General features: G+C 35.7%; 1 protein-coding gene across 1 annotated transcript in view; it reads right to left on the bottom strand.

Moving 5' to 3' along the window:
- TYR (tyrosinase) overlaps positions 1 to 14390 on the bottom strand; it is a 94318-nt gene that overhangs the window by 73875 nt on the left and 6053 nt on the right. The window contains exon 2 of the mRNA XM_077867874.1: positions 9703 to 9919. Coding sequence (XP_077724000.1) covers positions 9703 to 9919 — 217 coding nt within the window. The remainder of the gene's footprint in view (positions 1 to 9702; positions 9920 to 14390) is intronic.

Genomic DNA, 14390 nt, shown 5'->3' with positions numbered 1-14390 from the left:
GCTCAGTGCTCAGAGTGGAGTCTGTTTGAGATTTTCTCTCTCTCCGTCTGCCCCTCCCCCTGCACACTCTATCTCAAATAAATAAATAAATCTTTAAAAAAGCCTGATGATAATTTTTTGCCCATGATAAAATTTGTTTTCAAGGAAAAATTAGAATTTTGAAAAAATTTGATTCCATCACTATAAGCTCAAGAGATTCTCAGTACTTTAAGACATTTCTGATGAGATTATTGGTGATATTAATGAATATGACTCTTTGATATTAAATAATGAGATAACTTCAAAATTTGAAAGATCTACAAGTCACAGTGAACCAATATTTTGCAAATGACCTGTACTTGATATTACAAAATAAATATGGGGGAAAATCTACTCATAATGTAAGATAGATATAAAAGATTTTAATATAACAATACAAAAACTTCATTTATATGGCTTCAGATTTGACAGTGCAACTCAACTTTTAAATTACTACTTGTTGAGTTTTGGCATACAGAAAAGATAAGACCCACAATTATTAGAAAATATTTTTTAAAACACTTCTCCTTAATCTGATTTTATATCTGTGTGAGGCTGGGTTTTCTTCAAGTTTTTCAAACAAACACCATATCATAATACTATTGAGTATAGAGGTAGACATAGAATCCCCATGTCTTGGGATGCCTAGGTGGCTTGGCGGTTGAGCATCTGCCTTTGGCTCAGAGCATGATCCCGGGGTCCCGAGATCGAGTCCTACATTGGGCTCCCTGCATGGAGCCTGCTTCTCCCTCTGCCTGTGTCTCTGCCTCTCTCTCTCTCTCTCTCTCTGTCTCTCATGAATAAATAAATAAAATCTTAAAAAAAAAAGAATTCAGATGTCTTCTTTTTTTTTTTTTGCAAAAATATAAAGCAGTGCCATGTTGCTTTCTATTTTTTTTGAAAATGTTTAATTATGTTATTTATATGCATGTAAGGAATAATTTTTGTTATTTTAATGAATCAAATAGTTTCAATTATTTTTAGTTTTACTTTTAAAAACAGCAAGTAGCTATAGATATAACCCACATAAACAAAATCTTATTGGATTTCGCCATATTTTGTAAGAGTTGTAAATAGATATTGAAACCAAAATACTTCAGATTAACCACTGTAAAAGATCACATAGCAGTCTTGCATGGGACATGGTTACTTTGTATTTAGTATCTGAAGTCCCTCAACTCATATTTGTTAAATAAACAAATGTATAGAAATAGAATTCTGCTTTTTCTTTGCAGTGTTTATTACCAATGCATACTGACATTTTCAAGATTTGTCCCAAGGAAGTGAAATTTCCATGTCTAATGCCTGACTCTATACTTAGAACAGATGCATTATTATTTTCCTCCTTATAGGTTTTCATTGACCTTAACTGGAAAATAAGAAAACAGCCATTTTGACGGTAGTGAATTCAAATCATGAAATAATAAACAAATTATGAAGAAATGATTTATTTCTTATGAAGAAATACATATCATGAGGACTAATAACCTGATTAAATTATAAGGGAAGTTGGGATGACTATTGAAAATTACAAGGAGGGAAGTAGGGAAAAGGAAACACTTCCTGTGTATATAGTAGGGGAAAGGTATGTGTATATTCTTGCAATACCCAGAACAGGTCATTATTAAATAAATTTTTAAAATGAAGCATGCTCATAATGTTAAAACCAATATTCAAATATATTTCTATATGTCTTCAAAATCAGTGTTTCAATCCACTTTATAGAAATCTGGAAATTTCTTCTCTTTCTCCAGCTTAACTTTCCATGATAGTGCAGCTTACCAAGATGGTACATAATACCAGCACCTCTTAATTCATAGCAAAGATGACACATGCCTTAAATAAATTTCTTTACTTTCCCAATATTCACATTTGGCAAGGGCAATTTACACAGCATTACAACTAATTGTAGAGGGTAGAAACAGAAGAATCATTTAAAATGTATAAATATATGAGGACCCAGATGCCAATTTTGTTTTTTTTTCCAATTTTGTTTTTGATTTTTTTTTTTTACAGAGAGATCTCAAGCTATATCATTATCACATTGTTGCTAAAAAGTTTATATATCAAGTAATGATATCCCCCAAATTTAAACTATTCTGTTTTTAAGGTGCTTTTTTCCTGAAAAAATAAAATAAAACCACGAATTTCTACTATCCAAATGTCTGAACAATATCACTGAGTCTAAAGAAATCTGTTTCCACAAAAATCAAAATGCCCTGTAATGTTCAAATAGTCATAGTTCTATCAGGTAATCACTTCATCCTGGCTAGAGAGTTTCTAACGGCCAGATAAAAATGTATTCTGATCTTGCTACCTTTCTGCTTTGGGAAATAAGGCACTGATTAAGAATTAACATGCATTTCACATATAAAAATTATGCTTGATGTGTATTTTGTGAACCTAGTTCGTAAGTATTGACTCTACCTCGAGCGCATCTTCTGCCCTAGATCTCTTAAACATACGTATATATCCTTAAAGCCTTCTCCATATTAGAGCAGTCCTTATTTTATTTCAGACTTTTAAAAAGATAATGTTATATCTTGATTAAAGAAGCACATTCAAAGCAAGCTCACTTGGAAAGAAATACATAGGATACCTGTTTGAATTCCCTACATGTTATAAGAAGGGTTCTCATTTCACTGAGAACTTGGAGTGGAGAGAAAGTAGGTTATCCTTTGAGTCAAGTGAGTTGAACCATCTCATTCAACTGGAAGAAGAAACATTGTTTTCTAAACTGAAATAACTACTTAAGATGGTGCTTTAGTTTGATCAGTAAATATTAAATATCATAGGAGCGTTGTCAGGATTAAATAATGCAACATGTGAGAAGTGAGAACGTCTGGCACACAGAGATTTTTATTGTTATTATTATGATCAGGAACATTGCCTGATCTGAATACCAACAAGGTTGGCGAGGTGGGAATTCTGAGGAGTTAAGTAATCCAGGTTTGGAAAAGTTTTCTTGTTCTGAGCTTCTCAAAACATTTCATCTCTGTTCTGACTCAGTAGGCACCAATCTATACCAAGCTGTTCAGCTTTCTCATTCCCTCAGAATGGGTAAAGATGTGCAGGAGAGGACTGGAGACTTCCCATCACTAGAATGTCCTACACCGCTGAAATAATCTTTTTAGTATTAAGAGTTACACAGTTAGCCTCCATGGAATTTAGTTATTGAGTTTGTATGATCATTTCGGGATATCCTAATGAAGTCCCTTTCTCAAGCACAAAGACTGAAAACTCGTTCATTCTTTGAGACTTCAACGTTGACTGGCTGCTGGCTTTTTTCTTCAAATATGCACACTGCTATCAAAATTTCAAAACTTCCATTTTCTTTCATTAAATCCCAGAACTTTTTTTTTTTCTTGAACTGCTCCTCAAGAAATCCTAGCAAATGGAGAAGTGAGCTACTTCCTAGTGACATGTTTAGCAGTCGCAATAAAATGGAAAGTGTTGAAGAGCTGCTGGAAAGAAAAGTTCTGGAGAATTATAATAGCAGTTGTTTTAGAAGAGCCATCATATGAAGATAAACTAGATTTAGATTTTTAATGGTGTATAGCTTAAGAGGACCAAGCAAAGACCAATCATGAGAAATCTGTGGGAGACGTTTTAGAACCATCCTCAGTGTATTGCTCACCTGTCTGTCTCACATTTGGTTACCAAAAGCCCCTGATCTTCTATACCCTCGAAAATACAAAAGTTGCTGTACTCCAATCAACTCATCTGCATCTCAGTCTCCCTACCTGGAAATAAGCCCTCACCATCTATTGCCCCTCAATTGCACCCTAATTAATCTTTCCACATTCTGCTAAGGCTGTAAGCTTCATACCTTGATAGCATATAGAGAGGATCATATCAACTCCCTTCTAGCCTCTCCTGACTCACACTGTTTATAGTAATGTTTCATAAAACAAAGTATGTAGACATATTCTTGATGATAAAAACATTGTATCATTGTTTTGAAATACTGGATTTTCAAATATCTCTCTTTTACAGGGAATCTATGAAAGACAATTACATAGAACAAACTTTAGTTTCTTAATTCCCTAGACAACAGTGGGCATATTTTTAGGGGCCCATAATTTTTTCTTCCCCTCTAGAGCAGTTTGAGATACAGGGGTATACATGATGTATTTTAAACTCTTTATTCCTCTTCTTATCTCCCACTGCAAACTTAGTATCCTAGCCATTCACATCCTTTTATCTTTTTGGTAACTAATTTCACACCTCTGTTCCACTGTGTATGTTGTTCCCTCTGCTGGAAATGCCTTTCCTCTTTCCTTCTTAGTGAGAAATTACTGACATTTCAAGATCCAGTTCTATTTTCACCTTCTTGGGAAATATCTGGTTTATCTTTGGGTCCTATCTCATCTTATATCGCCTATCATATTATATTTTCCCCGTGTGCCTGTGTGACATTTCCTCATTGGATGGTCAGAAACTGTAACTCTCATCTTAACACATCTTTGGACATCCATAATTTCCTGTAGTACCAGAATCATAGAGGACTCTTTAAACTGAATAGAACTAAGCTTTTTTTTTTTTTTTCTCAACTTGGAGCTTTTTGTTCTCCCTTGTGAGGTAGGTTAGTCCCTGTCCTTGAATGGCCACAGAGATATTGTCACATGGCATCTCAGCACAGTCCAAGAGGCTGCAGTGAACACATGGAGAAGTGTCCGTCAGCTGTAAGGTCCACGATCCTAATTTGCACCATGCTTGGGGTCATGAATACAACTTTAAATTAGAATTGTTCCTTGTTCTTGCACCTTTTTCCCTTTTGGGGTAACAGGAGCTGCCTTTTCTCTTGTCTCCTTGTTTTTGGGAACTCCCTCTAAAAAGCTAGTTATGTCCAGAAATGCTATCTACCTCTGAGTCTATCTTAATATTTTTTTCCATCCTTCCCCCCTCTCTATTTTTCAACTATACCTAGCCCATCATGACCTATTTTGGCAGGAGTCAGTCTACACTTGTTTCTAAGCTAATTGTCAGAAAAATTTATGAGTGATAACTTAGTGGTCAACAACTAATCCCAGTTTAACATAATTATAGCCACCATTTATTGAAGAATTGTTGTAAGTTCCTTACATGTATTATACCCTTTAATCTTTACACAATCACCATAAGTTACTATTCTTATCCATACTTTAAAGATTAGGAAACTAAGGCCCAGAAATGCACTAACTTATTCAATGTGATATATCTAGGAAGTGGTGGAATTTGGATCAACTTCTAGTCAGTTTGATTGCTTTCAATCACTTCACTAAACTGGCAGTCCTCCCTCAGCCCCCAACGCACATGCCACTGCTAATTTTGCATTAACACTATGATAAACAGTGAAGTACAAGACACTGTGGACAGTCAGAGATTTGGACCTGACAAGATTCTTCTTTGAATCCAGTAGCCCACACTGCATGAGGACCAACTATTTAGCCAAATCAGAACTACATTTTATATTGCATACATATTTTTCTTTTCTTTATCTAAGAACATAAGTCTGTTTTATACAATTCACAAGTGGCACATTTTCAATATTTATTTCAGCATTTGAATCTAAGAGGAAAGCTAAGGTTACATAAATAACTTCAGCAGACAAAAACACAGCCCCTCATCCATCCCAAGATTGGCTGTGAGAATTTGTTCAATGGGACATATATTACATATCTCTCACAAGGCTGGGAAGAATCAAAGGGCAGAAATAACTGTGAGATTCAATTAAAACTGACCATTCCATTCTACCTGTGTTTATTGAGAGAGCAGAATGCAGTAGTTGCCTTTGCTCCTGCTTCTCCCATCCTGCACTCCCTACAGCTATACTCTTTTGAACACTCCTTGTAGGCCAACACATCCCACATCCCAACATATTCTGGTTTGGAAATGTGTCCAGGGAGCAAGACTTGCTCCCAGATCTTTGCTTCTACTATCCTTTGCCACAGAAAGGAGTCATTGTTTCTGGAGAAATATGACTGATTCTAGGTCTGAACCACTGCAGGTACAAGGTGACTATAGAATATTTTGTTACACCAGAAAGAGAGTAAATGCCAAAATAATAATATTAATACTGGGAATGTGAAACAGAGATAGGAGAGCCAGCTTGAAGGGGTGCCCATCGATGAAATCTGAGACTATCTAAGCACTAAGGTAATCACACACCTTAAAGAATTATATACATTGAAAGAACTGAAAGTCTTTAATTGATACTATAAATAGTAAAAGAAAGAAGAAGGAAGGAAGGAAGGAAGGAAGGAAGGAAGGAAGGAAGGAAGGAAGGAAGGAAGGAAGGAAGAAAGAAAGAAAGAAAGGTTCTTCTAATAGTAGAATCTTGTGTATTGGCAAATAAATGTAAAGGGAGTGCTGACGTTGGAAATTCATGATTTTTGACCACCAATGAATGGCCACAGCAGGATAAAGTAGGATATTCACATAGTATTTTTAAAAGTTTCTATGTAGTCAATTTATTATTTTGAAAGAGAGAAAATAAGTAATTACGGAGTGAGGAAATTGGACCATACCTGGAGCAGATGATGAAATTAACATCATCAATGTGAGACAGATGGTTGTTCTGTGCCTCCCAAAGGCATACCCTCTGAGAAAGACCCAAAGTCACCTATGTAGAATTCTGGCTAAGAAGACATTACCTGGATCCAATACTGAGGAAATATCAGACAAACTCAAAAAAAAGAAAATTTTATTTAAAAATGGTGGGAGAGGCTGTATATCCCCCAAAATGTCAATCTCAATAAAGAAGAAAAAAGAGGGTCTGTAAAAATATTTCAGATGAAAGAAAGCTAACAAGACATGGCAACTAAATGTTATCTGCCCCTAGACTTGACCCTGTCATGGAGGGAAAAAATGCTATAAAATATATTATTAGGTATATTGAAAAAATAAAATAGAAATATTACATTAAAATAAAGCTTTAGGGCAGCCCCGGTGGTGCAGCAGTTTAGCGCTGCCTTCAGCCCGGGGTGTGATCCTGGAGTCCTGAGATCGAGTCCCACATTGGGCTCCCTGCATGGGGCCTGCTTCTCCCTCTGCCTGTGTCTCTGCCTCTCTCTCTCTCTCGCTCTGTGTCTCTCATGAATAAATAAAAAATAAAATCTTAAAAAAAATAAAAAAAATAAAGCTTTATATCAATATAGAATTTACTGAAGTTAATAACTGGTCTCTGGTTATGTATGAGAATATGCATACTTTAAGAAAAAGTACACCAACATACCAGGGCTTAAAGGGTTCTAATCCATACAACTCAACCTCATATGGTTCAATTTGGAAGAGAGAGATAGCAAACCAGATATAATGTAAATGAATCTGAGTGTATGTTTGTCTTTTGCATTGTTTTATTGTTTTAATTTTTCTGTAGGCTTAAAATTATTTCTAAAAAAAAGGTTAAAGAGTAAAAAAAAATGTGCCCCCGATCAGGGAAAGTCCTATTTGACAGCTCAGATCAATGTTTGCTAAGATTTTCCCACCAGTATGTTGGCAACATACAACAGGGATAAATCAGCTAAGTGGTAGGTTAGGTATAATTTGAAGTATATTAGGTTTTATTTTTGTATTCAATTATCAAGAACTTATTGAACCCTATCATGTACTGATAATGTGCTAGGATCTGCTTTTTTTCTTATCCTCAAGAAAGCATACTAGACTATGTGTGAATGAGAATAATAAGAAAATAATAATCCACAACCATAATTTATTGGTAGCAGCTAATTATTTGTGATAATTCTAATATACTCCATTCATCTCTGTGCATTAGAAACTCATTTGGAAACCACTGGCTGAGTTGACACAGCTCAAGCCACTTTCTTTTTTCAACTTGAGGCCCAGAAAAGTGTGGCTCCCTTACCTTATTTCTGTGACCAGCCCATGTTCCTTCATAACAAAATTCATGCTTTCTCATGGCTAGGAAATCTGCCTTAAAAACCTATAAAACACTTCCGTTTCCTTAAGGATGAGACCCAACTTTGCAGTTTCATTAAGTCAGAATTTGGAGTCCTGCTGTTAACTTCTGCAGAGTCCAATGGAACACTCAATCCTCCCAGATGTTGACTGCCAATTTGTGCGTGCGCCTTTGGCTCAGCATACAGGCTCTGAGACTCCTGGCACCATGCATTGTCTTCTTATATTATATTATTGAAGGTCCAGTTTGATATATTTATTGTTTACCCTCAGGAAATTCAACTCACTCCGGGTCATCAGAACACAATGGAAAGGACTCTTGGGTTTTGGCACTTGACAATTCTCAGAACAGGTTTAGTTCTGTCACTTGCTGAATGAATGATTATAGCCAAACTATATAATATCTCTAGTCCTGTTTTCTCTCTTTAAACTCAAAATAATGGTGCTATCTTTCTCAGAGGATGGTTGTAAGAATTAAGTGAGATAGTGTCTGACATAGTGATTAGCTGGAAAATGTTAATCATTAATGTTACTTTCAGAAGACAAACATAAATTTAAATGGCTAGAAGCAGAATTACTCTTTAGGGTAATATAGGTAATATAATCCTTGTTTAAATTGCTTCTCAAGGAGAGCAGCCCAAAGGCTAGGGATGTGAAAGAGACAGTAAAACTACTCTGTATAGTTAAGCAACAGAAGTTAGATGATAAAACAACAACCACAATGACAAGAAAACAAAACAAAAAAGAAGAAAGAAATGAGAGAAAGCTTTGTCTACACGGTAGGGTATCAGAGAGATTTGCAGGAGGCAGTTTAGCATTAAATGTTGAGTTGTTGGCATTGCAGCAAGTTAGTCCTCTGTCTTCCCAAACTTCCTATCAAATCTGTGACTTTAGTGAATGTTCTTGGCTGGTTTGTTTGTAGTGTGTTTCCATAATGCACATTGAAGTGAGAAAAGCAGGTTTAATGACTAAGACAGCATTGAGCAGAGAAGTCACAAGTACTGAAGGAAAGAGCAAGTAGGACTGGAGCTTTGGGGATTCTTGGGTGGCTTAGCGGTTGAGCCCCTGCCTTTGGCTCAGGGTGTGATCCTGGGGTCCCAGGATCAAGTCCCACATCAGGCTCTCTGCTCTCTCTGCTTATGTCTCTGCCTCTCCTTCTCTCTCTCTCATGAATAAATAAATAAAATCTTTTTTTTTTTTTTTAAAAAGGACTGGAACTTTGTAGGAAAAGTAGGACCTAGAAGAGCTTCTGAGAAGGAATCTCTGACAACTTACAGAAATCTTGAGGGATAATGATATGGCGACCTAACCTGACACAGAGCCTCTCTTAGCCTAGGTAAGAGAATGGACTTACCTGAAAGAGGCTAGTGCTCAGAGTATTTTAAACTGGGTAAAATACTAAAAGTTGAAAAGTATGATAGATCCACAGTCTTTTATCTGTAATTCCAAAATACAAAACAGTTTGAAAATGTTTTGTTTGGGACCAATATTCTATTAGTGGAAAAAGCTGACCTTACCATTAGGCTGCCATTTATTTGTCTTTATTGCGACAGTGGGTCTCATACCTTCTGCTGAACTCTTCTGAAGAGTTGTATGTGTTGGATTATGGGGTGCTGCTCAGACTCTGTGAGGATTACTGGCCCTAGAGACATATAGGTCACTTGTCCTTACTCAGAAAATTTTGAATTCTTAAACATATCTGGGATTTTTAAATAAGAGATTATAAACAGGAGTTCAGAAAAACAGAAGAAATTTTAAATGAGTATAAAGGTCGGGGGGGGTTACCTTCCAGTGTATTTCTAAAGCTGAAATTGGCAGCTTTATCCATGGAATCCGATTCATACTGGGTCAGACTCAGGCAGAATTCCACATCAGCAGAGGAGGGGAGTCTTGGGGTCCTGGCTTTGTCATGGTTCCCAGGATTGCGCAGTAACGGTCCCTCTGGAGTTCCATCGCATAAAGCCTGTCGGCTGTTGTACTCCTCCAGTCGGGTGCAGACGATCTACACAAAAACCTTTATGTTAAAGGAGTTGTGGCCACCTCCACGTCAAAGGGGGGAAAGCGAAGCAATCACTAATAGGTTCATATTTTAAAGGAAATTGAAGGAAGCATCCATCTGAGGGTTGCAGAATAAGCAGTGAAAGATTAAAATCTAGAACAGAATTCTTGTCTTGCATCTACTGAAGATTAAATTTCCTAGGCCTTACGGTTCAAAGGATCAAATAACCACTCTATATAATTGTGTCAAATGTTTATTTGATGAGAAAATTAATCTGACAAACATCTGTTAAACATCCATAGTATGACTTCACTGGCTGTATGCCCATGAAGCTAGCCCTGATCCCAAGTTTATGTCTGTGTCATCTCTTTTTTCCCTCTGTATCTTCTCTTTTGGCTCTCACAAGTTTCATGGTTTGCATGCCAACTACGTGGTGAGAACTCCCTAATTCCTATCTCTAGTTCAAAACTACTTCTCCGAACTCTAAACCTGTATATCCATCTCTGACTTCCTATTTCAATCTTATCTCACATGCATCCCAAATGTCATGTTTAAAACCCCCAAATCTGTTCACCTCCATATATTTCCTATCATACCAACTGTCCTGCAGCTCAAACCCACGAATCACCATTTTTTTAAGCCAGAAACTGGTGAGTTTTCATTTGTATTTTACTCTTTTATGTCTTTTGCATTGAAATCAGTAGCCAATCTTGTCAATTGTATTTCCAGAATATAGCTTGAGTCTGGGAATCATTCAGTTTGTTCAGAAATTATGAGATCTGACTGCTAAGGTTAGATTGGCTACCATTCTCTGAGCATGACTTGTGCTTCTCCACTCCATGATTTTGTTCATGCCTAGGCATATTCACTCCTGGCCATGGATCTGACATCTGACCTCATCTTCAAGGCCAAGGCAATATTTTAGAAAAAACAGACACTGTCAACTCTGACTTTGAGAGTAATTCAAAAGGATCTGACTCTAAATATGAAGAATTTTTAGGAATTCTTCACTGGATTATTTTGCTTATAGTTTCATTTATATGTAGGCAGAAGAATAAACTATGATAAAAACTTTCACTAACTAAGTCAAAAGGAGTTCTTTCAATAAATATAAAATAAAAATATCACACCATAATTTAATAGGCACATTTTTAATTTGTCTCAGTGCTATATAAATTAATTCATCTTAAAATCATCAATGCCTTAGATTCAGTCAGAGCAATGAACAAGGAGTAAAATATCAATCCTGATTCAAAAACAAAAAGTGCAGAACCACCCTGCCATAACTAACTGTTCATAACAGGCACATACTTCCATAGGAGGCCTGAGCCCCTGAGTAGATAAGATTATTCTTGCCAAATGCAGACTTCATTTACTTTAGACTCCCTTCTTAAACAATCAATATCAGAAAATATGATCTCCCTTAGAAAATGTGATCTCCATGAGGACAACTTTCATTATTATTGTTGTTGTTGTTGTTCACAGATCTAGAATAGAGGCTCAATAAATAATTAATGGCTGAATAAACAAATCAGTGGTTGAACCAATGAATCTTCAACTACAAACGTGTTAAATACCCTTTTTAACTCATCCTGTTATATTGGTACCAACCTCTGCCCTAGAAGATATATTTTTAAATATATCATTGTTAATAAACAGATATTGAAGCCCTAATCTATTTCAGACCATGAGGAAGGCATCTCTGTATACATTTTTAAGATTTCACATAACCACCTTGTAGGTTTCCATGACTTTATTCCTATTTTAATGAGGAAGACACACAGTTTGAGTAGGGGAGAATACAAAAGGTTAGTAGCATCTAAAACCTGGTATTATGATTAATATTTTTATGGACAACAGGCAAGGCACATGGAACAATATTTTAAAAGTGAAAAGCTTTCCTGGTCACTTGTTTGCACCACAGTTAAAAAAAATCAAGACAATCTTATCAGTCTCCTCTCTATTGAGTTTGCACTCTAGAGAAATGTAAAAGCAAATCAAATTATCATGAGATGGGACTGAATGAACCGTGCAACCCAGGAATGGCTGCTACTGTGTTCAATGAGAGACACTTAGAGAACCTTTTAATTTGGGGTCACCAAGATATCACTTATGAATTGAAGCAATGTGTGTTGGAAAAGAGTTGGACACCAAATTCAGGTAGGTGCAGGCATCAGTTCTGGCTCTGCTACTTACTAGCAATATGTCAATGAGCATGTCATTTAGACTTGCTAAGTCTCAATTTTCTCAACTGTAATATGAAATCATATTAAATATAATAGGATATAATAAAAATATAATATATAACATAGTAATGTATAATTCACATCTATTATATTAATAAAAAATAGTAATAGGAAGTAGCATAGTGTTTCATCCAGCAAATGTCAGTTTCCAGATTTCTTCATACTCCATGACATTCCTCAATCCTTTTATCCTCACATATATGAGAAGTAGATCTGTTGGGTAACTCGTCTAAGGTCATATGGTGCTGAGAGCCAGAGCTAGAACGTTAATATATAATCCAGATTCCAAATGTATATATCCACTACATTTATTACTGCCTATAAATGGCTTAGCAATGGTTGAATAAAGCTAACCTAGCTTTTGCATTGAATATAATATATTGGATTCCTTTATCATTATGATTAACTAGATGTCACAGCAGGTACATAAACAAAAATCACTTTCATTCCTGTTGGAATAATAAACCATCTCAGGATATTTTCAAAAGATTCTATTGCCTCAAAAACTCCTACCGCAGACTCGTTTAAATTAGAGAGGTTTGAATGGAACTATTTTTGCTGAAATGCCAACTGCCAAGTGACTAACTGTTCAGATGACTGGACATATTAGTAACAAGGAGGAAATCTACGTGGTTCCAGAAATCACTTGAAAAACTTAGTCCCAAGTCATCATATTTATATTTGATACAGAAGGGGAGTCAGGGAGGAGAAATTGTTAGCACTATGCTTAGGATCATGGAGATTACAGTCAGATGTGATTTCTGGTGTTGACTATTATTAGCTACATGACCTTAGGCAAATTACTGAAGTATTAAGGTTTTCATCTGTACATAGAGATTATAACAACTTTTTATGAAGGATCAAATAATTTAACATATGCAAAGCACTTATATATAGTTTCAGGTATAGAGTGTTTAATAATGACAGCTATTTGAGGTACCTGGGTGAGTCAGTGGATTGAGTGTCTGACTCTTGATTTTGGCTCAGGTCAAGATCTCAGTGTAGTGGAACTGAGCTCCATGCCCAGTGGGGAGTCTGTTTGGGATTCTCTCTCTCCTTCCCTGCCTCCATCCTGCTGACACTCTCTCTCTTTAAATAAATCTTTAAAAAATAATAATGACAGTTCTTATACTATTATTTAATACAGGTCACCAAATTGTTTTTAACTCTGACTCTATAACACTGGTTGAATATCCATTGTTGTACTAATGAACATTTATATATCATAAAAGATATAATAATAATTTTCACACATGGAACTCAAATAATATATCAGATACTAAACCAATCATTTTATATTAACAGATTCCATTGACTCCTTCTGCAATAATGCTTTAGGATATATAATTCTAATTTTAAGGCAAAAAGTTTCCAAAATAATTAAGTAACTTGTCCAGTATCATGTAGCTAAGTAAGTACAAAAGTCCACTGAAACTTATGTTTCTGTAACTCAAACGACTGATACCCGTCCACCACATTATTCTGCTTTCCATTGCATTTAGTGCCTTCATTAACAAAGAAAACAAGCATATATAATAATTGCACCCCATTTTTTTTCTGTTGAGAGAAACCAAAGGCCAAAGACTCTAAATAACCTGTTTGATATCAGCTGGTAAGTGGCAGAGGTCCTCTGAAGAAGAGGAAGTTCTTCTTTTTCTATTTTAATACAGGTGATTTATAACATATGATGCAGGGGAAAAATCAAATGTCCCAAGTCAAATGAAAAAAAGAAAGAAGAAACAGATGTATTAATGGAGGTGAGCCTAGATACTATTTTCTTAAACTTAAGTAAATAGCAACAAACTACCAGATATTAAAAGCTGTCAGGAGCAAAGTTTCTATTAGGGCATTAGAGATTTATCTGGGGGAAAAAAAAAAACCTAACCATATGACATTCCGCAGAATCTTTTCCATAAAGAAAAAAAAGAGAAACTGTTATTTCACGGAGTTGTTGCCATGGTTACCTAAAACCCATGACTCTCTGCTGAAATGTGACTTTTTTCTTTTTTCTTCCCACTGTTTGCTTCTATGTGATATGCTTTTCACCTGATGAGTGAATTAGCTGGCCACATTTCACTCATGTCTATCATCTAGGAGATATTTATTTCTCTTTATTTTGATACATCAGAACAGCTACCCTGATCTACCTTTCTTTTTTATGGTTGGTCAATCAGCTGCTTGCGTAACATTGGATCTAATCGTATCGAGCACGGGTATTGTACTTTAAT

Source organism: Canis aureus, chromosome 23 (genome assembly GCF_053574225.1).
Source record: "Canis aureus isolate CA01 chromosome 23, VMU_Caureus_v.1.0, whole genome shotgun sequence".
Taxonomy (NCBI): domain Eukaryota; kingdom Metazoa; phylum Chordata; class Mammalia; order Carnivora; family Canidae; genus Canis; species Canis aureus.
Note: the sequence above shows the minus strand (reverse complement) of the source record. Positions and strands in the feature narration are given on the sequence as shown.